General features: G+C 56.3%; 1 protein-coding gene across 11 annotated transcripts in view; it reads right to left on the reverse strand.

Annotated features, from left to right (window-relative positions):
- Positions 1–4,096: 4,096 nt before the first annotated feature.
- AGRN (agrin) overlaps positions 4,097–21,173 on the reverse strand; it is a 114,903-nt gene continuing 97,826 nt past the window's right edge. For 4 of the 11 annotated variants that reach the window (XM_064678456.1, XM_064678452.1, XM_064678460.1 and 1 more), the window contains 15 exons: positions 20,416–20,631; positions 19,503–19,732; positions 18,621–18,755; positions 18,368–18,464; positions 17,945–18,109; positions 17,732–17,843; positions 16,738–16,749; positions 15,784–15,900; positions 15,120–15,309; positions 14,447–14,534; positions 13,676–13,699; positions 11,040–11,072; positions 9,066–9,290; positions 8,384–8,487; positions 4,097–6,993 (listed from right to left, as the gene is read on the reverse strand). In XM_064678456.1, coding sequence (XP_064534526.1) covers positions 6,836–6,993; positions 8,384–8,487; positions 9,066–9,290; positions 11,040–11,072; positions 13,676–13,699; positions 14,447–14,534; positions 15,120–15,309; positions 15,784–15,900; positions 16,738–16,749; positions 17,732–17,843; positions 17,945–18,109; positions 18,368–18,464; positions 18,621–18,755; positions 19,503–19,732; positions 20,416–20,631 — 1,906 coding nt within the window. In that variant the 3' untranslated portion in view covers positions 4,097–6,835. The remainder of the gene's footprint in view (positions 6,994–8,383; positions 8,488–9,065; positions 9,291–11,039; positions 11,073–13,675; positions 13,700–14,446; positions 14,535–15,119; positions 15,310–15,783; positions 15,901–16,737; positions 16,750–17,731; positions 17,844–17,944; positions 18,110–18,367; positions 18,465–18,620; positions 18,756–19,502; positions 19,733–20,415; positions 20,632–21,173) is intronic. The other 7 variants (XM_064678458.1, XM_064678463.1, XM_064678462.1 and 4 more) reach the window with 5 other exon arrangements.

Raw genomic sequence — 21,173 nt, forward strand, 5'->3', positions numbered from 1 at the left:
GGAAACCCCTCCCTATGACGCGGGGGAATCCCCGCCCTCCGCCCCGCCCGGGTCTCGCTGCCCATGCCCGCAGCCTCCGGCCCCGCTGCCCGATCCCTCCGGTTCCCCCGCGCCTTTGCCCTCCTGGATGCGCGTTCTCCGCGTCTCCATCGCACCCGGGGCTTGGCAGCGCGGGGGAGTTCATGGGATGGAGTCGCGGGGTCGTTACGGTGGGAAAAGCGCTCCCGAGATCATCCAGTGCAACCATGAACCCGGCACAGAGCTCACCACGAAACCGTGCCCCCCCAGTGCCACATCCACAGGGGTTTCGGGCACTTCCAGGGATGGTGTTTCCATCACTGACCTGGGCAGCCCCTTCCAATGCCTGACCACCCTTTCAGTGAAGAAGTTTTTCCTCATATCCAATCTAAACCTGCCCTGGTGCAACCTCAGGCTGTTTCCCCTTGTCCTGTCTCTTATTCCCCGGGAGCAGAGCCCAACACCCCCCCCAGGTCCCCCCTCCTGTCGGGGAGTTGTAGAAGGTCCCCCCTGAGCCTCCTTTTCTCCAGGCTGAGCCCCCCCAGCTCCCTCAGCTGCTCCTGCTGCTCCAGCCCCTTCCCCAGCTCCATTCCCTCCTCTGGACAAACTCCAGCCCCTCAATGTCCTTCTTCTTGTAAGGAGTCCAAAACTGAACCCAGGATTTGAGGTGTGGTACAGGGAGACCAGCAGCAATTTGAGACATCCCTCAGTACCCAAACACCACTAAAGGTCCAGATTTTGGGGCTGAGTTCATAAAAGTTCATAAAAGCTGCCAAAATAGTGGAACAAGCCACAAAGCACTGAGCATCCAAGGCTGGTGAGGCTCAGCCACGTCTGTTATCCCTAAAAGCCCCTGACTCAGGGGTGCTTTGGGGTCAGGAGGGCACAGTGTCCCCAGGGTGAGTCCCCCACTCTCATCCCAGCATCTGTGGTGACACCAAAACCTCCCACTGGGATAAACTGGGGGCCAGGTGTGCTGTAGCCACGCCGTGCACTTCAGACAAATAAAGCCCGTTTTGCCATCTGAAGTGTAAATTCAGAGGCCTTTAACAAACTCACGTGGAATATCTGTTGCTTCCCATAAAAGACAGGAATTAACCCAAAGAAATGCCCTCAATCTGGCACCTTTCATGAATGCTGGGTGAGAAAACAAAGCCAGCTGTCCGAGAGAGAGAAAAAGCCAGGACACAGCCAGTGACACCCCCCCCTTCCTTCTCCCCCAGTCTGCCCCTGGTGTCAAAAATAGCAGTTTTATAACTATAATAAGACTCAGCGAATTCCGTGTCTATTCGGGGAATACCCAGGGAGCTGGCAGCAGGAGCCAGCTCATTTCTGACTTCAGCTTCCCTGAATGCCACTGGATTGCTCACAGGGCAACGGGGACCACAGAGGCCAAATAGCAACCCCTGATAATGGTGACCTCTGGGCTCTCCTTCCTCTTTTCCCCTCTCATCGAGGCTCCCGGGCACTGGGACCTTCTCTCGGGGCACTGAGGCTCCTTTGTGAGGCCAAAAATGTGACTTGTGTGTGTGTGTGTCACTGGGATGAGACCCTTTCTGGTGGGCAGGGAGGGACATGGACAGAGGTTCAGCTTCTTGGTTAAAAAAAGGAAACCACTGGAACTGTTCTCCCCACTTTGCACTGGTTTCCAGGCTGGGCAACTGGGAGGCAGAAAACTGGGGAAAACGGTCCCTTCCTGGGAGATCTTAGCCTTCCTTTCCATTGGAATGCTCTGATCCCAGGGAAATAACCCCCCCCAGAGGAATCCACACCCTGACCTGCTCTCAGCAGCCAGAACATCCCATTCTGTGGGTGCTGGGAATGTGCCAATCCCTCGGGGCACCTGCTGCCGTGGAGATGGACCATGGAGGTGTCTGGGGGACCCCTCTTGCTCTCTGGGCTCAGTCCCAGCCTGGCTGGCAGCAGGAACGAGCCAGTTTATCCAGGTGTCCCTTCCCAGGAACCAGCACTCTGGAAGTGTGTGAGTTGTCATCCTGAAAAACAAGCCTTGTTATAAATGTGCTCTGCTCAAGAGATGAGGATGTGTGTGTGGACTCCCTGGAGAAGCTCAGCCAGCCTTTACTGCCACCTCAGCACAGAGTGTTTATTCCACCTTTTTTTTTGGCAGCTGTAAATTCCCACCAGAAGTAACCCAGACCCTCATTAGGCCCCATTTACATTTTAACTTTCACATCCCTGAGGCTAGAAATGAGGAAGAACACGAGGTCTGTGATACAGGTATGACCAAACCTACCAAATCCAACCTATAACACGTGGTTGGAGCCCAAAAATTTATAATGTAAAAGAGGGGGGAGCCAGAAAAGTCACAGAGAGGGAAAACACATGATCCAGACTCACATTTGTGAGTCTGGATCATGCAAATCCTTATTGAACATGACCAGCCCTGTAATCCTGGGTTGGTAAATTGAATTATATGTGAATCTGTGCTTTTATAGAACCCAACCAGACTGGCAGTGCTCAGTTGGTTATAATCAGAAATTAAGCCCAGCTGCACCCTGTGATCTCTGAGGACCAGCTGGAACTCAAGGGGGGTTTTTTCCTGCTAAATTTCTGTGCCTTTAATGAAGGTCCCCCTTTGACTGGAGCCCCAGCTCAGGGGTTTAAGGGTGGATCAGCTGCTGCTGGCCCCACACTGAAGGCACAGAGAGGCTCACACACAGCCAGGCTGGGGTTCCCAGAGGGAGCTGAGGATGGGTGACACCACCCAACCCCAACTGCTGCCTCCTGTGCTCCCAGTGGGTGCTGACTGGGCAGCCAGGAGTGTTCCTGGGAGCCCTGGGAAGCTGCCAAAAGCGTGGCCAGGCCATCCCCCGAGTCACACTTGCTGCCTGCCCCAGCGTGGCTTCTGTCCTTTCTCCCTTCCTCCTTCCCCTCACAATGGCTTTTCCCAGCCTGTAGTAAAAGATCCCTCCAGCTGCCAAGGGCTCTTTTCCCCCCTGGCCGAGACAAGGATGGCTTTTTCTCCCTCTGCTCCGTGGCAGAGCTGGCAAAACGCCTCTGGAAGAGGGGCTGGCTTCGCAAGCCCGTGCCTGTCGTGGCATAATCGAGTCATTGTGGAGGAGAGGCTGCACCAGGAGGCTGATCCTGAGCAAAACATGGCCCCAGTGGTGAGCTCTGCATCCCCCCGTGGCTGCTCACACACTGGCCCTGTTGTTTCCCACCCTTAGTCTGTGCTGGCTCATTGTCCACCCAAGAGCCAGTTCAGACACCGATCAACTCCCATCACTGCTGGGATCAAAATGACTCCATTTGCTAAATTAGCTGCTCCCAGATGGCAGGAAACCCGTGTCCTGGTCTCACTTCACCCCGCTTGGATGAACCTGGAAGCTCTTTAATGAATGAAATTTTCCACCTCTCGCCCTTTTCTGGCAGGAAGATGATGCTGCAGGTGCAGGTGGGAGAGCCAGGTGGGAAGGCACCATCAGGAAAAGCTGGTCAGGGCAGGAATGGAGATGCTGGTCCAGCTCACAGAATATCCCAAAGATCCCACAAGCATCAGAGTCCAACTCCTGGCCCCGCACAGGACACCCCAAAAATCACATCCTGGGCCTCAGAGTGTTGCCTCCAACCAATATCCTGCTGGAGACTGGCTTTCCATGGGAAATGCTGCCATCCACGAGGAACAAGCCACAAGAGCATCACTTCAGTCTTGCTGAGGTGGTGTGGTGCCCATGGGATGCAAAACCTCTTTGGAAAATTATGTCTGTGGGATGCAAAACCTCTTTGGAAAATGATGTCTGTGGGATGCAAAACCTCTTTGGAAAATGCTGCCTGAGATGAGGGGATAAAAGAACAGCTGGGACAGGGGGGGAAAAACCCCTTGAATTGCTGCCACCACTGTGATGGCCACAGAGGAGGGGAAGGAAAGACACACAGGTCCTGCAAACCCTAGGTGGGTGGGATTGAGGTTGGAATTCATAAATAAGCTGAATTTAGAAGATACAGCAGGTACCTGCATGAGCCACTCAGGTTCTGAGGGAAATCTGTCCAGGAGACAGTGAATAAGTGTGAGATAAAGCACAAAAAAAAAAAAAGCAACAGGCCCCTTAAAAACATATTTAATAGTTTTCAAACTTTATTTCATGGTGATTGACGAAAGACACAAGTTAGTAATGGTTATATCATGCTGCTCCTCTACTGTGCATTGCCCTTCAGAATTCATACAGCAGTTCACAATGGTCATTAATTTACCCTATAAATGAAGCCACGTGGACATTTAAAAAAAAAAAAAAAGAGCAAAAACAACAAAAAAAAACCAAAACAAAAAACCAAAACAAAATAAACCAAAACAAAACAAAAAAACCAAAAAAAACCAAACCCAGAAAAAAAAACAAACCTCAATGTCTCTTTTTCTTTGTCTGTTTGTTTGTTTGTACATACATGTTATAAATGCTATTAAAAATAAAGCCCCAGTTAAGTGCACGGCCCCAAGGGAGCACTTGCTGAGCCTGACCTTGGTTCGAGATGCTCCACAACGAGGACACCACGTCCTGTTTTAAGGCATTTCCAAGCCCCAGCAAAAGCAGACAGAGTTTTTTTGTTTGTTTTTTCTTTTTTGTTTAGCTGTTGGGTTGTTGTAATTTCTTTTGCAGTGACCCCTGGCTTCGTTTGGAGTGGCATTTGAGAAAATTAGCAGCTTCCTCTGCACGTGCCCCCTGTCCCCCTCTGGAGCTGGAGGATCCAGCCCTGTCTCAGCAATGCCCAAGCTGGAAATTCCCCCCTTCTCAAAATTCACGGATTTGGGGGGGTCTCACACCTGCAATCCCCACCAGGACCCACGATTTATATACAGCAGCCACTTAAAATGTGGTTTTTGGCACACACACTCACACACACAGAGCAGTCTCCATCCCACAGAGGGCACAGCCCCCCTCTGTGGAATATTTAACCCCTGGATTTGCAGAGGAATGTCACAGATTGGGGATGGGGAGGGTGGGGAGGGGGGGGGATAGTTTTCTTTCAATCAAATAAAAAGAAATAAAAACCCCCAAGTGGTTTTTACACACGTTCTTCCCCTTTGTTCAGAGCTCACCCCGAGGAAAAGGCCTCTGACCTTGTGTGGCTCAAAACTTGAGTGCCAAGAAACACCATTTTTAAAAGGTGTGCTGGAAGCTGGAAGGTGAAACTGCAAAATTATGGCACCTTGGGTATTAATTAACACTCATTAATTAATATTAATGATCCTTCAGGTGCGTCCTGTCCACTCCACAAAGCTTGTTTTTTACACAGAGCTGCCACCTCAGGGTGGGGAAGGGATGTGGATGCTCCACAGCATCATTAAATCCTTCCCATGGAGAAGGAACTCGAATGGAGAGGGTGGTTTCCTTCGGAGCTGTGATCCATTGGCTCTTCTCCTGCTCCCAGGAGATCCAAGGTCTGCAGGCAAAACGTGTGCTGGGTGACAGACACTCACAAACACACACCATCCACTCACTGGCTTTGTCACTGGCACTAAAACATTTGCTTTCAAGGAACAAAACACCTAAAAATCCCCCCCCCACCCCCCAAAAACACTCCAGTCCCGACTCGTGCCCCGTTCCCATTCCTGTTGGAGCTGTTCCTGCTGGGCTGGCAGCGGCCAGAGGAGCTTTGATCACGGCGTGGAAGACCCTGGGCATTGCAAAAAAACTCGAATCCAAGGAAACTCCGAATTCTCTTTGTGGGAGAGGCTCCAGTGCCAGCTCTGCATTCCCAGGCTGGCAGAGCGCCCGAGGGCAAAGCCATGCCCCAGAGGCTGGAAAATGGACGTGGGTCATGGAAGGACACATCCAACAGGTCTTTTAAAAGCCAAGAGGGACCCAGTCCCTGTTTGGTGGTGCTGGAAGAAGGGGGAGCACTTCCAGCCCTTGGAGAGGAGCTCCAAGTTATCCCCGGCGCGCGGGAGGGCGAGGCTTGGTGGGCAGAAGCTCTTGGGAAGAGCAGCCAAGGGCAAACAGGTGGTTGGGACACGTCTGGATGAACACAAAGCGTGGAAATGAGGTTTCACAGCTGCTTCTGCACATGTCCAAGAGGAGGAGGAGGAGGAGGAGGACGAGGAGGAGAACCAACAGAGAAAAATCAACGTTTCCCCCCCAGCACCTCTCAGTCCAGCAAACAGTCATAAGACAACCAAAGAGCAATGCTTTCCTGCCTGCTCAGAGCAGGCCTTGGTCTCTCTTCCAGTGCATGGCATCCCTGATTTTAACAGAGCATGAAGGAGAAAAGCACTTGAGATTCTTACACACATAAATTAGAGCGAGAGGAAGGAGGGGGGAGGAGGGAGGTCGGGTGAGCACAGGGCCAGGGGAAGGCTTGGCAGAGCCAGACCCCCAAGCAGGGGTGGCAATTCCCACCTCCCTGCTCAGCCAGCACTGCAGAGGGGACGTTGGGGCCGGGCAGTGAATCCATGAAGGCCACAGGTCTCGCCAGCACCAGCATCTTTTCCCCCCCCGTGGGCAGGGACGACAACCCAAGAACACAAGTGAGGAGGGGGGAAAAACAACCCCCCAAAAAAAGAAGCTTCAAGTATGAAGAAGATTTACAGCGTGATGGGCAAGTTCTTCTGTCACTTCTTGGAGACTTGGTTCAAGGTTTGTTCTTTGTTGCTGCTGTTTGATTCGAGTTCTGCCTGACCTGGGTAGGCTGCAACCGAACGGATAACCCGAAAGAAAAAGGTGTCTCCTCCTCCCCTCCCTTTTTCCCCCCTCCCTCCCTCCTCCCCCCCCAAAAATATAAAAAGCAATAAGTTTACAAAAATAGAAAATAATTACAGCAATAGGCAGGAGGGAGGGAAGGAGGAGGGAGGGTCTCTGGGGGTCTATTTGGCCGAGCAGTGTAATATCCTGGGGTTGTTTAAAGCGTCCTCCACCAGGTGCAGTTCTTGGCGGTCCACAAGGACATCCCGTATGCAGCCAACGAAGCCAGTGCTGTAGGCCTTGGGCAGCTTGTGAGCCACACTCAGCTTCTCCAGCCCCCCTGCAGGAGACACACAGAGCTCAGGGCACGGGGCAGGGGACAGCCAGACCGTCCTCAGCAGTGTCACACCCCCACGCACACACCGGCACCGCTGGGAACATCTCAGGAGGGAGCTGGGGGGGATTTCTTCCTGGAAAAGGGTTGTTAAACACTGCAAGGGGCTGCCCAGGGTGGTGGTGGAATGCCCATCCCTGGAGGTGTTCAAGGGACAACTGGATGTGGCATCAGTGCTCTGGGCTGGATCCCAGGTGGGGATGGGGCACAGGTTGGATTCGACCTCAGAGGTCTGTTCCAACCTCAGCCATTCTGTGAATGCCTTCCCAAGAGCAGGGAGAAACCTCCTTCCTGGCTAACAGTAAATATGAATTCATCAGTCAGTTAAATTAATTAGTTTTATGAAAATAAACAGCAGTTATCTTCACTTAGCTCAGTCGTGCCAGTTCCAACCATTGCCTGCAGGTTTCCTGAAGACACTTCAACCAGCGACTCGTTTCTATGGGTATTCCTATTCTCCAGCTATTTTTATTCTAAAATACACATTTCAACTCAAAAGTTTCCTTTCCCTCGGGGATTGGTCCCAAATCCAAACTGAATTTTAGTTCAGTTACTGCAACATCAACTCTGGGCTCATTACACAGGAAATACATTGGAATTATGAGGGGCTGATTGCAAACACAACTTTTGGAGGGGCCAGTGGGGAAGCTGAACAAAAATCTCTCATGGACTAATTCTGCTTTGCACATAAACTTCCAGGCTGATTTCAGAAGGAGAAACGGCCCCCAGGATCCTCTCTTTTTCACAGGCAAGGCAACATTTTTGAATATGAACTCCTTGGGAGTCAGGTTAGACCTGAACTACAGGCTTAGACTGGGGAGATAACAACAGATGCTTCCAAAAAGTGTAAATGGAATCTAAGTCCATTTTTCCCTGTCAGGGTGGGCAGGCCCTGGCACAGGTTGCCCAGAGAAGCTTTGGCTGCCCCATCCCTGGAGGTGTCCAAGGCCAGGTTGGACAGGGCTTGGAGCAACCTGGGACACTGGAAGGTGTCCTTGCCCATGGCAGGGGGTGGAACAATATGAGCTTTAAGGTCCCTTCCAACCCAAACCATTCTGTGATTCTGTGATTCTGATTCACTGTTTTTTCCAGGCCAGCCAATGGGCACACTGTGCCATGGGAAGGACTGGCATTGGTGGGTAAAGCCAACCCCTCATCCCTCAGTGTCACCACCACCCTGCCCTGGTAGGCAGAGAACAAGCAGGGGAATGTTTAGGTCACCTGGGAGACAAAGGTGTCGTGTTGAAGCAAGGCAGGGAGCATCCCCACCCCATTCCACCTCTGAATCCCTCAGCAAGGGGCACAGGGGACGCTCACCCTGCCCACACCAACTCACCCAGCCACAGGGCCCCGTCTGTGTCCAGCTGGGTGGCACCAAGTGGAGAAGAACCAGCGATGGGAGCTTCGTTCCCAACCTGGAGGGAGCCTTCCCTCTGTACCCTGCTCCCAGAGGGAGGGAAGAAGGAACAGAAGATGATTAGAGGACAAACCCAGAGGTGTTCCCTCTGCTTTGCACCAAATCCTGGCACTGGGCACCATCAGCCCTTCTCCAGCTGCAAAGGCGAGGGGAGCTGAGCCCTCCTCTCCCTCTGGCTGTGGCACAGAGCAGTCCTTGCTCCAGTGCTCCCCTCCAGCATCCCCACGGCCTCCCAGAGCCCCACCACCAGCCCTGCCAGCGGCCACAGCTCCCTCCAGAGCCACCAGCAGCAATCCCTGGCACGCTGGGCACATGATCCTCACCACTCCCACCACCACCAAAAATAACAAGGGGCAGCTCGGGCTCAACGCGGCCAGAATGTCAAACCCTCAAATAAAGGGCACAGACCTCCCAGGCCTCCTCGTTCCTGCCCCTCTGACATTTCCAGGCGTGCCCCAACACGCTGCCCTCCGCAGGGCACTGCCCACATGCCTCTCCTCTATTATTATCCGGGAGCAGGAGCGATCCTCGGGGATCACGGGGCGCCGTGACTCAGCTCGCCCGCCCCGCTCCCGCTTTTCCCTCCCTCCAGCCTCCCCACCTGGAGGCTTTGATGTGGATCCACTGGTTGGTGTTGACTGGGACCGTGGATCTGAGGACGACTGGCTTGGAGCCCAGGTCGTAGGTCATCTGCACGAACCCATCCACGATGGCCAGGGCGATGTAGTCCGAGCGCTCCAGCCCCTTCCCGCTCCACAGGATCAGCCCCTGCGTGGCCTCTGTTTTGATGCTCAGCTCGAAGTGGTTGGACTGCAGGGCCTTCTCACTGCGTGGGGAGATGAGGGCAGAGTGAAAAACAAGGCAGCTCCTTGGAGCAGCCTTCTCTTCCCAGCCAGCTGGCTCACCTGCTGGGAGAACCTCCAGCCAGCTCCTGGCATCAGGCTGCACGTGGGGTCTGTCCCTGCCTGAGGGGTTGGCAGACTCTGGGGCATGAGAATGCCTGGGGTCTGTCCCTGCCTGAGGGGTCACAGATTTTGGGATATCAGATTGCCTGGGGTCCGTCCTTACCTGAAGGGTCACAGATTTTGGGATATCAGAATGCCTGGGGTCTGTCCCTACCTGAGGGGTCACACACTTTGGGATATCAGATTGCCTGGGGTCTGTCCCTGCCTGAGGGGTTGGCAGACTTTGGGATATCAGAAAGCCTGGTGCCTGGGGTGGGAGCAGATGGGAAGCTCTAAACCAGGCCAGAGGATCAAAGGAATGGCCCTTGAGGTCTCTAACCCAGCTCCCACTCAAAGCAGGACTCAGAGCAGGGGCTCTGCCCAGCTGAGCTTGGGAACACCAAGCCTGGAGCTCCTCCATCCTCCTGCTGATCTGAGCAGGGCCTGCACAGTTCTCCTGGTGTTTTTTCCCCACTATCCAGCTTGAACCTCCAAAGCCACGGGGCTCTTGCACCTTCCTTTTGCCCCCAGGAGCACAGAGAGCAGGCACATCAATCCCTGCAGGCTGTGACACACCAGCCTTGCTCCCCAGGGCTGGGGACTGTGACAGGCTGAGCAGTTTGAAGGGGAGGGAGGCTGCCCACACAGGCAGCAAAGCCTTCTTTCTCCTACATGAGGTGTCTTTTCCCAAGGGAGGAATGGAGGAAGGACGGGATTTCCTCCACATTGGCATCCCCATCTCTGCTCAGCCCCTTTTGGAACGGGCACAAGGCTCTTGGCAACAGCTGAGGTTGCCCTGTGGGGTGGCCACAGGGATGCTGAGACATGGAGACTGGACAACATGGACAACACAGACAGCTTCTTATTCCCAAGGGACACTGCACCTAAAGGGCTGGATGAGCCCTGAGGTACTGCCAGGGTACCTCAGCCTGTCCCCTGCTGCCACCCCTGGAGTGCTGTGTCCAGTTCTGGGCCCTCAGCTCAGGAAGGACATGGAGGGGCTGGAGCAGGTCCAGAGAAGAGCAACAAGGCTGGGGAAGGGACTGGAGCACAAGTGCTGTGAGGAGAGGCTGAGGGAGCTGGGGCTGTTCAGCCTGGAGAAGAGGAGGCTCAGGGGAGACCTCCTCACTCTCTGCAACTCCCTGACAGGAGGGGGGAGCCAGGGGGGGTTGGTCTCTTTTCCCATCAGCAAGACAAGAGGGTTGGGTCTGCAGCTGTGCCAGGGGAGGTTTAGGTTGGAGATTGGGAAGAATTTCTTTCCAGAGAGGGTGCTCAGCCATTGGAATGGGCTGCCCAGGGAAGTGGGGGATTCTCCATCCCTGGAGGTTTTTAAGCTGAGACTGGATGTGGCATCAGTGCCATGGGCTGGGAACCACAGCGGGGTTGGATCAAGGGTTGGACTTGATGATCTTGGAGGTCCCTTCCAACCCAGCTGATTCTGTGATTCTGTGATCCTGGGCTGGAGGGTCGTGGCTCCCTCCCTGTTTGCTCCCCCTCTGCAGAGCTGTATCCCTCACAAATAAAAAGCCAAGGATCTGGGCACACAGGACACACACACAGGGACACACAGACATGCTGAGGCAGCGACAGCAGAGCACGAGACACGAGAGCACAAAGCCTGGCTCACTCACCTGGGCTCCACGGGATAGTCCAGCGCCTCGGGACTCAGGTGGGGGAAGAAAGGGGAGCGTGCCATAAGCAGGGGGCAGCAGAGGAGACCCTTCCCTTCCCTCCCACCCCCCTGGCACACAGGGAACAGCCCCTGCTCAGCACCAGCAGCTCTTCATCCTACACAGAACCTGCCCAGCGCGAGTGGGGAGCACCAGGAACCGTCCTGGAGGTGGATGAGTTGCCTCCAACACGTTTGGAAGTGGTGGCTTAGCCAGGGGGGAGCAGGATAATGCCAAGGAGGGAATCCAGCCCTGTGCTGGTGGGGTGGGGATGCTCCAATGCGCTCCTGGGGTCTGGAGCACAGCTCTCTGAGGGGTGGTGGAGGGAGCTGGGGGGGTTCAGCCTGGAGGAAAGGAGGCTCAGGAAGGACCTTCTCACTCTCTACAACTCCCTGACAGGAGAGGGGAGCCAGGTGGGGGTCAGGGTCAGTCCCTTCTCCCCAGGGAACAAGCGACAGGACGAGAGGAAACGGCTCAAGTTGCACCAGCAGAGGTTTAGTTTGGATTTTAGGGAAAATTTCTTCACTGAAAACGTGGTCAAGCTTTGAAACAGGCTGCCCAAGGCAGTGGTGGAATCATCACCCCCTGGAAGTGCTCAAAAAATGTGTGGATGTGGCATCTGGGGACGTGGTTTAGTGCTGCTGGGTTAACAGCTGGATGTCATGATTTTAGAAGGCTTTTCCAACCTCAGTGATCCCATGATTCCATGATCCAGTGTTCCTGGTGCTCACCCACGCTGCTGGGGTGTGGATCCCAGGGACACACTGCTGGGGGAAGGGAGCTTTGGGTCCTTGGCCCTGCACAAGAACCCTTCCCTGCAGGAATTCTCTTGGAATCACAGAATCACTCAGGTTGGGAAGGCCCTCCAGGATCATCCAGCACAGAGCTCACCACTGAACAACATCCCCCAGTGCCACATCCACACATTTTTGGAACACTTCCAGGGGTGGTGCCTCCACCACTGCCCTGGCCAGCCTGTCCCAATGCCTGACCACCCTTCCAGTGGAAAAATCTTCCCTGATATCCAACCTAAACCTCCCCTTGAGGCAACTTGAGGCCGTGTCCTCTCGTCCTGTCTTTGGGGTGTTGCAGAACGGGCTCCCATGGTGTGGAACTGTCACACACAGCCTCTGAGTCAGCCTTGGGGCACTTGGAGAACAGGGTGTGTGTGGAGAAGGGGAAATCCAGGAGTCCAGCTGTCCCTCTGGCACTGCAGGTCCCGTGTTACATTCAGCTCCAGCGACATGTATGGATAAAAATGGATGTGCCAGTAAAAAAGGTACGGGCATGTCACAGCCAGCAGAGCCCAGAGAAGCACTGGCAGTGTTAGTCCTGCCCAGGGCACACCCCAGTGTCTGCCTGGAGGCACAAAAAACCCCGACTTTTATGGGTCCCTCAGCCTGGCAGGGCTGGCGAGGGCGGCGGCCACATCCCAGCGGAGGAATATGGGGAAAAACACTAAAGCTCCCTCACAGGATGGGGCATGCACAGCCCAAATAGGCTGGGCCAGGCAGGGAGGAGGCTGGGAATGGTGGCCTTCCCTTTGCAGAGCACTGGGAGAGGCAGGACACCTTCTGCCCATGGCTCTGGGGGTGCAGAGGGACAGCGGGGCACTGGTGTGGGTCACTACAGGCTCTCGCTGCTGGAGGGCTCTGCCCAGCTCAGGAGGATACTTAGAATGCTCCTGAAAAGCCCTTTCCAAACCCAGGGCACCTCCCCAAGTGCTGTGAACATGCAGGTGATGGCTCTGTGGCTCCCCAGGCACTGACACACATGCACACACCAGCTCAACCCCCCACGCCCCTGCCTGAGCCCGGCTGGGAGAAAATGAGGTGAGATGGGGATGGGACAGGCAGGAATCTCTCCAGCTCTCCCTCAGACACCTGGGAATAGATCTGCATGGAGCATGGCTTCCATTCCACCCCTGGTGCTCAGCAGGACAGACAGACAGCAAATCACAGCTGTCAGGGCTGCTCTAGGGAAGAAGTTTCTGCCCATTCACTTGCCCAGACCCTTCTGACCCCCTGTCCCCACTGCATCTTTGGAAGGGCTCCCAGGCCACACACTCTGGCTGGGGAACATCCTCCCAGTGCCCTGCCTGGCCTCCCCTCTACAGCAGCAATGCCCCATCCATGGTGGAAGAAACCAGAGCAGGATCAGCACCCTGGATTTCCATCGGCTGCTGATGGAACAGTGAGTCACAGGAACCTTCCTCCTCTGTGCCCAGCCTTAAACTGTGCTTAAAGAACTCTGCTGAACTTAAAAAAAAATCATGCTTAAAAATGAAACTATGAAGAGCTGGGACAACATCTGGCTGTGGCAGAGCCAGGACAACATCTGGTTGTGGCAGAGCCAGGACAACATCTGGTTGTGGCAGAGCCGGGTCATGCAGCTCCTGCTGTGCCATGTCTGGGCACCAAGAGCTGAGGTCAGTCCCTGAGTCCTCCTCCCCCCAAAACAGGAACACCTGCCCGTGGCAGACCCCAGGAGAGGGCCCAAATTCCTCCCCCCATCCCTGCCCTGTGCTCCCCCATGGGTAGGCTGAGGTTGGGGTGTCGATGGTGAGGGCAGAGGGGAGCAGGGAGGGCTGTACTTACGCAGGGATCTCATTGCCCAGGTGGCTTGAAAACAAAGAAACAGGGACATTGAGAAGGGACAGACAGACAGAGAGACTGACAGACAACAGCTCAGCACGGACACCCTCCCAGCAGGGTGTTAGGACACAGAGGGAAGCTGAGGGTGTGACGGGCAGATGGGTGAAGTCTCATCCAACACCCTTTTCCAGTTGCCCTGGAGCTGGGAATTAACCAGAGGGACACAGTGGTGAGGAAGGAAGGGCACTGAGCCAGGCCACAGCAGAACCAGAGGGTCCTGAAGGAGAAACATCCAGCCCAGAGGCCGTGCAGGACCTCAGGCAGCAGCTCTGCCCACCCTGAGAGAGCAGCCCCAGGGAGCAGCACGGCCACAGACACCACGGGGTGCACCCCAGCACCCCCAGCACGGGGCTGGGCAGAGCCTGGAGAAGGTCAGATGGGTCCCACAGCAGGGATGGCCCAGCTGTGCTGGCAGAACAACCCTTGTGGCACAAACAGGCAGGGACACAAAGGATGCAGCTCCATCCCACCCCCAGAGCAGGCTGTGCTGACCCAGGTGCCCCACACACAGCCAGACCTGAAGCTGGCCAGGCACTGCTGTTTTGGGGCAAACCCTCTGCCAGCAAGGCAGTTTTAGAGGTCAGGGCTGGAACTGGCTGCTCAGAGCCCCAGTTTGGTTTGCTTCCCTTTGGAATTCCTTGATCCCAGCTCCTCCCCCTGCTGTCAGCCCTATGTCCTCGTTCAGAGCTCGGTTCAGCCCAGCAGCCCAGTTACCTCTTGGTGACAGCATTGTGGTACTCCATGTATGTCCTGCCATCAAAGGCAATGGCCTCTGCATCCCCAGCAGCCTTCTCAATGATCACTGGGGGTGGGAAAGACAAGAGCTGTCAGGATCCACCCCTGGAGACCAGGAAAATCCCCCTTTACACTGAGCATCCCTAAGAGGATGAAGGCAAGCACCAACCTGCCACCCCCTGGGGCGTGTCAGCCCCAGGGCACTCCAAGCAAGCCCCTGGAGAGGTTTGCTGTGGCTTTAGAGTATGGAATTTTGGGACCATCTCCCCATTTTGCAGCCAACAGTCATCAACAGTCATCAATTTAAACTGAAATTTCAGTTTGATGGCTTTAAACTTTACAATAGAGGGAAGGTTTAGATGGGATATTAGAAAGAAATTCTTGGCTGTGAGGGTGGTGAGGCCCTGGCACAGGTTGCCCAGAGAAGCTGTGGCTGCCCCATCCCTGGGAGTGTCCAAGGCCAGGTTGGAGCAACTTTGGCTAGGGGAAGGTTCTCTTGCCCATGGAAAATGAGATGATTTTTAAGGTCCCTTCCAACACAAAACATTCCAGGACTCTACAAAGGATGAGATCTCCTGCACTGTCCTGCTGCCACCAGACGTGTCTGGTAGTGTGGGTGAGGGTCCACACCCAGCCCACCCTGGCCCCTCACCTTTCTCACAGTGGGCCCCGTGGAAGCCCCTCTGGCAGGCACACTCGTAGCTCTCCAGCCTGGGGCTGCAGGTGCCCCCGTTCTGGCAGGGGTTGGGTTTCTGGGTGCAGGGGTGGCCCCGGAAGGGCGAGATCTCGATGGCGCTGCGGATGTTCTGCTCCGTCAGCAGGGCATCCCCCTTGATGGAGATCTGGCACGTGCAGGCAGGAGGAAACACAGGAGTTATGTCATCCAGGAGGTGGGGAGGCCCTGGCACAGGTTGCCCAGAGAAGCTGCGGCTGCCCCATCCCCTGGGAGTGTCCAAGGCCAGGTTGGAGCAAGCTGGGCTAGTGGGAGGTGTCCCTGCCCGTGGCAAGGGGTGGAATGGGATGGGCTTTAAGGTCCTTTCCAACCCAAACCATTCCATGATTCCATGGTGATCCTCCACCACCCCATCTCTCTGCCATGGGGGGACAGAGGGCAGTGTCCTTGGGGATAAGGGGAGATGGGAACCAGCCCCAAGCCCCACGTGTTCCTCTGACGCACCTTTGCCTCCCCTCCTGCCACTTTTCCACCTGTGGGACCCACAGGCCCATTGCCAGGCTCCTCCTCACTCCCCTCCAGCAGTACCAGGGCAGATGGCACATCTCCCAGCTGGACACTGGGCTGCCCAGCAGGACCTTACCCTCTGCACAGCCCCCTCGAAGCTGGTGGAGATGGCAGCTGCTCGAGCCAGCTTGCTGAAATCAGGGGCTCCTCCAACGTAAAACGGCTCCTTCAGGTTCAGGTAGGTGTGAGGCACCTGGGGAGGAGAGGGGAGATGATGGAGAAGATGTCAGGATATCCCTGGGTGTCCCGTGCAGGCCCAGGAGTTGCCCTTGGTGAGCCCTGTGGGTCCCTTCCAATGTAGGATGTTCTCTGATTCTATGAAAGGGGCCTCCAGGAAACCTCCTCACGCCAAGCTGCGAGGTCCCACCCACCAGCAGGCACCTGGAAAAGGTTCCCTGGGGGTTTAATTTTGGGGAGATGCTGTTCTAATGCTCTCAGGCATGAAGGGGGGGCTCTGGTTTTGCGTGACCCCCCAAACCAAGTAACTCTCTCGGGGGGGGATGTTCAAACCCAAACGCATTCCAGAAGGATTCAGCTTGGGTTCTCCTGGCTGCTACAGGTTGCCGTGGCTAGAGGAGGTTCTCCTGCATCCCACATGGTGTGTGTTTGGAGGAGAAATCTCCCTCCTTGCTGTCACCCTGCAGTCCCATCTGCCCAGCCTGGAAAATCCCAGGAGTGTCTCCAACCGCAGGGTTCTCCAAGCAGGAATGACGTCCCTTCCTGGGCCCCTGGGATGGAGCCAGGGGCACAGCAGAGATGGGGTTATATGGATCACTAGCTAGTGCTTCGTGGAGTTAAAAAAATGATCAGATTAATTGAAATGTTTCCAGAACAAAATGCAACAACTGGCTGGGGATGAATGATGGAAGAGGAAACGAGTGTCTCTAATCTAAAGAGATCCTAAAGCTGCTGGGTCAGATGGGAAGGGGAGTGGGTGAAACACTGGGATCTGGATGGAGAACAAAAAAAAAAAGAACGAGGTGCCAATGGCAGATGAGATGGAGGTGTGGTGGTTCATACTTATCTTTACCTTACGGGATTTCTGGGATCCAGAGACAGCAGGGGAGGGAAAATTACAAATGGAAATCAAAGGGAGAGAGAAAAAGAGAGAGAGAGAAAAAGGGAGATCAGTGGGTGACATTGCAACATGCAGGGCCACAAGACCCCCGCTGCCACCAGTGCTGGGGTAGCCAGGGAAGGGAAGGGGGGCTGCAGAAGGTGACAGGAGGGTCCCTGCCACCCAGGGGTGAGCTGTGCTGGGAGAGAAGCTTGAGAAGAGCAGAGCGAGGGGAGGAAGAAATCTCTTCCAGGAATGCTGTGCAATCCTGATGCTGCACTTCTAGGTGGATCTTATAGATGAGTTCAGCAGCAATCAGGGCTTTTCCTGCATTATCAGCTTCCCAGATGGAAAGGGGGGGTTAAAGGAACCCCAGGGGTCTGCAGACAGAAGTGCAGAGGGACAGGGGACGGGGAGAAGTTGGAGGGGGAAGCTGCCAGCTGGGAAACAGAGAGGAGGCACTGATGGATTCAGCAGCAGCAGTGCCAAGGGGCTTTCCCTGCTCCGTGACCTCCTCCTGGCTGAGCTCTCTGTGCTGGGGGGGCTCTTGAGCCCCCACCATGGAGGGCACAGGCTCAAAGCCACAGGTAGCACAGGTGCCTCACGTGCCTGCCCCGATCCAGGGACAGTCGAGGATCTGAGATAAAGAGTGGGGAGGTGGATGTGTGTGAGGGGGCTCAAAGGCATTCCTGAAACCTGGCAGGGGCTCTGCAGCCCCATGTGCAGGGCACAGGGAGGCAGCAAGGGCTGGGAGAGGTGTGCAGGGAGACAGGCACGCTCTGCCTGCAGCACCCTCTCCTCCCCAGGGCCTGCCCGCTCCTCCTCCACCTCTGAAGCCACCTCTTTAATCCCATGTGTGCCACAGGGATTAAAAGCCCAGGAGCCTGGGGAATTCTCCAGCTCATTCCACACGTGACAGGAGCAGGGCTGGAAGCCCAGAGAGCCCCCTCCTGAGCCACCAACTCACCGGTGACTCCCCCATCACCCTCTCGCCGTTGTTGATCCTCATGACCCCCTTGCGCCCGTTCCTCTCCAGCAGGACACTCGTCCAGGTGTTGAGGGGAACCGGCTCTTTGCTCCTGGGTGGTGAGAAGGGGGGAGAAGACACACAGGTGAGAGCTCTGCCATCAGCAGAGCGCTGGGAAACCTCCCCTGAGCAGCCCAGGCTGGGCCCCCTCACCTGAGCACGGCTGCCCCCTTGCCCAGGTCGTATCTGTACTCCAGGTACCCGTCGTGCAGGGCCAGGGACACGAAGTCCCCCTTGCCATCTGTCTTCTGGCCGTTGTAGAAGATCATTCCACTGGGATTCTTGGCCAGGAACACAACTTCCATGGACATTTTCTCCCTGAGGAAAGAAGGGTTATGGATAACCCTCCAACCCAGCAGCCCCTCGTGCTCTCTTCCTCCACCCCCATGCACCGAGCCCTTGGAATAACTCTGCCTGCCCGGGACTACGGGATTGGCAGAGAGATGCCACCCCTGCAAGGCACCCTGGGTGGGTGAGAGGCACACCTGCTGTGCTCAGGGTGCTGCTCTGTGGTGTCTCTTTACCCACCAGGCAGGTGATGCCCTCACGGGCCACCCTCATGCCCCTGGCACTTACTGCAGGTCAGGAACGAAGGTCTGCAGCCCGTTCAGCTCCAGGTAGGAGAAGCCATTGAACTCCGGGAGGAAGGGCATGGTGTGGTCCTGCTCTGTCACTGGGCACAAACGAGGGGATGGTGAGGGAGGGGAGGCAGAGCAGCTTCAGCCAGTGCCCCAGAGCCACAGCGGGCGAGGCCACGGCCCGGGCTGGGCACGCTGAGCTCCGTCCACCCCCTGCCCCAGCCCCGCTCCTCCGCCGGCTCCCGTCCCACCTCGCTCGCAGAAGTCTCCTTCCCGGCCCATGGGGCAGGCACACAGGGCACCCCCCTCGGGCAGCACCAGGCAGGTGGCAGAGACGTGGCAGGGTGAGGGCTCGCAGGGGTTCCTCTCGTCGGCGCACGTGGGCCCTGCGGCGGGACGGGCAGCGTCACCCCCGCGCCACAGACCCACAGCCCAACGTCCCTGCTGCCCCCTGATCCCCCCCAGCCTCTGGCTCAGGCTGGGTCCCCATGGCCCAGGGAGCCCCCACAGCTGGCAGGTGATGCCCTTGGCTGGCTACGCCCCTAAAATGCGAGGGGATGTTATTTTGTGCACGAGAACCAACAGGTCCTGGCCCTTCTGTCCTTGTGAACAGGGCTACACCCCAGACCTACTGACCTCACTGCAGGAGGCTTCATCCTCCACTTCTCCCTCTATCCCACTGCTGACACTCCCCTCCCCACTGGGCTGATCCCAGAGGCTCTGGGATTGCTCAGGACCATCCAGCAGGATGAGGAGCCCAGCCCTGCTCTGCCTGCAGCCCCCTCCCCACTGTAATGACCGCAGAGGCTCTGGGATTGCTCAGGACCACCCAGCAGGATGAGAAGTCTAGTCATGCCCTGCCTGCAGCCCCCTCCCCACTCTGATGATCTCAGAGGCTCTGGGATTGCTCAGGACCATCCAGCAGGATGAGGAGCCCAGTCCTGCCCTGCCTGAAGCTCCCTCCCCACTGTGATGATCCCAGAGACTCTGGGATCCCAAAAGACCACCCAGAGGGATGAGGAGCCCAGCCCTGCCCTGCCTACAGCCCCCTCCCCACTCTGATGATCCCATAGGCTCTGGGACCCCACAGGAGCACCCAGCAGGACGAGGAGCCTGCAGCCCCCTCCCCGTACCGGTGTAGGTGTGGCGGCACTCGCAGTGGAACATCTCTGCCTCCTTGACGTGGCAGATGCCCCCGTGGTGGCAGGGGTTGGGGTGGCAGGGGTCGTTGCCACACTCGCCCACCCCGCTGCCGTAGAGGACGTCGCTGCCCTTCTCCCGCAGGTCGTACATCTGGTTGTTCACGTCCAGGAGGCGGATGCAGCCCTTGAGCCCCGTGGTGGCCGTGGTGTGATCTGCCACCCTGAGGGGACAGAGCACGGGGTCACCGGGGCTTTTGGTAACTCCAAGGATGTGGGTCAGGCTGTGCTCCCCCACAGGGCACAGATCACAGAACGGTTTAGGTTGGAAAAGAGCTCTGAGATCATCGAGTCCAATCTGTGCCTGATCATCCCCACCCTGTCCCCCAGCCCAGAGCACTGAGGGCCACAACCAGTCCTTCCTTGGACACCTCCAGGGGTGGGGACTCCATCACCTCCCTGGGCAGCCCCTTCCAATGCCTGACCACCCCTTCTGCGAAGAAATTCCTCCTGATGTCCAACCTGAATCTCCTCTGGTGCAGCTCGAGGCCGTTCCCTCTCCTCCTGTCCCTTGTTCCCTGGGAGCAGAGCCTGACCCCCCCCCGGCTCCCCCCTCTTGTCAGGGAGTCACAGAGAGCTAAAAGATCCCCCCTGAGCCTCTTCTTCTCCAGGCTGAGCCCCCCCAGCTCCTCATAGGACACTCCAGCCCCTTCCCCAGCTCCATTTCCCTTCCCTGGACTCACTCCAGCCCCATAACGTCTCTCTTCCAGTGAGGGCCCCAAAACCAGACACAGCCCTGGAGGTGCCTCACCAACACAGACGGATGATCACATAAGAAGCCCCCCCACCCCCCACGAAGCAGTGGTGGGCACTGTGACCCAGGGACAGCCCCCAGCCCCACACTCACACGGCCATCTGGTCGTCGGGCGCTCCCCCGATGAACAGGTCGGTGTCCAGGTTGAGCCCGTCGGTGCCCGGGGGGCTCTCCCCGCTCACGTGGGGCTCCCCATCCACGGAGAGCATCCCACTGCGCCGGTTCCTGTTCACCACCAGCTGGTGCCACTTGCCAGGCTCCACACGGACCTTGCTGGTGATGATGCCCGTGCCAGAGCCCGTGTTGAACCTGCAGGAGAAAAGAGGGGCAGGGGAGAGGGCTGTGTTTGTGCCATCCCGCAGAAAGGTGACACCTGTGTCAGGTGACATCTCCCAGGGAGAAGCTGGGAGTGCTTGGGAGACCCCCCCTCCCTGCCCAGCTCTGTGCCAGGCTGCCCTCAGAGCACGCTCTGCCCACCCCCCTGAGTGTCAGGACTGCCTGAGGACTCATCTCCTCCACCTCACCTCATTCCAAATCTGTCCCTTTGGCTTTTGGAATGGGAGGGAGGGGGAAAAAAAAAAAAAGAGTCATTCCAGCTCAGATTTCTGGGGCCTTTCTCCCTTTCCTTTTTTTCCACCTGTGTTTCTTTTCTTGGTAGAAAAAAAAAAAGAGAAAACCACCACCAAAAAAAAAAAAGAAAAAAAAGACCTCTCGCTCGCCCCAAAAAAATCAACCTCCCACACCTTCCAGCTTTTCAAAATTCAAACTGAAATCACTGAATTAACTTTGCTGAAAAGTGCCAGAGGGAGGGAACGAGCTCCCTATCACATCCAAAAAAAAAACCCTTCTCC

This window comes from Pseudopipra pipra, chromosome 22, assembly GCF_036250125.1.
Source record: "Pseudopipra pipra isolate bDixPip1 chromosome 22, bDixPip1.hap1, whole genome shotgun sequence".
NCBI classification, from domain to species: Eukaryota; Metazoa; Chordata; class Aves; order Passeriformes; family Pipridae; genus Pseudopipra; species Pseudopipra pipra.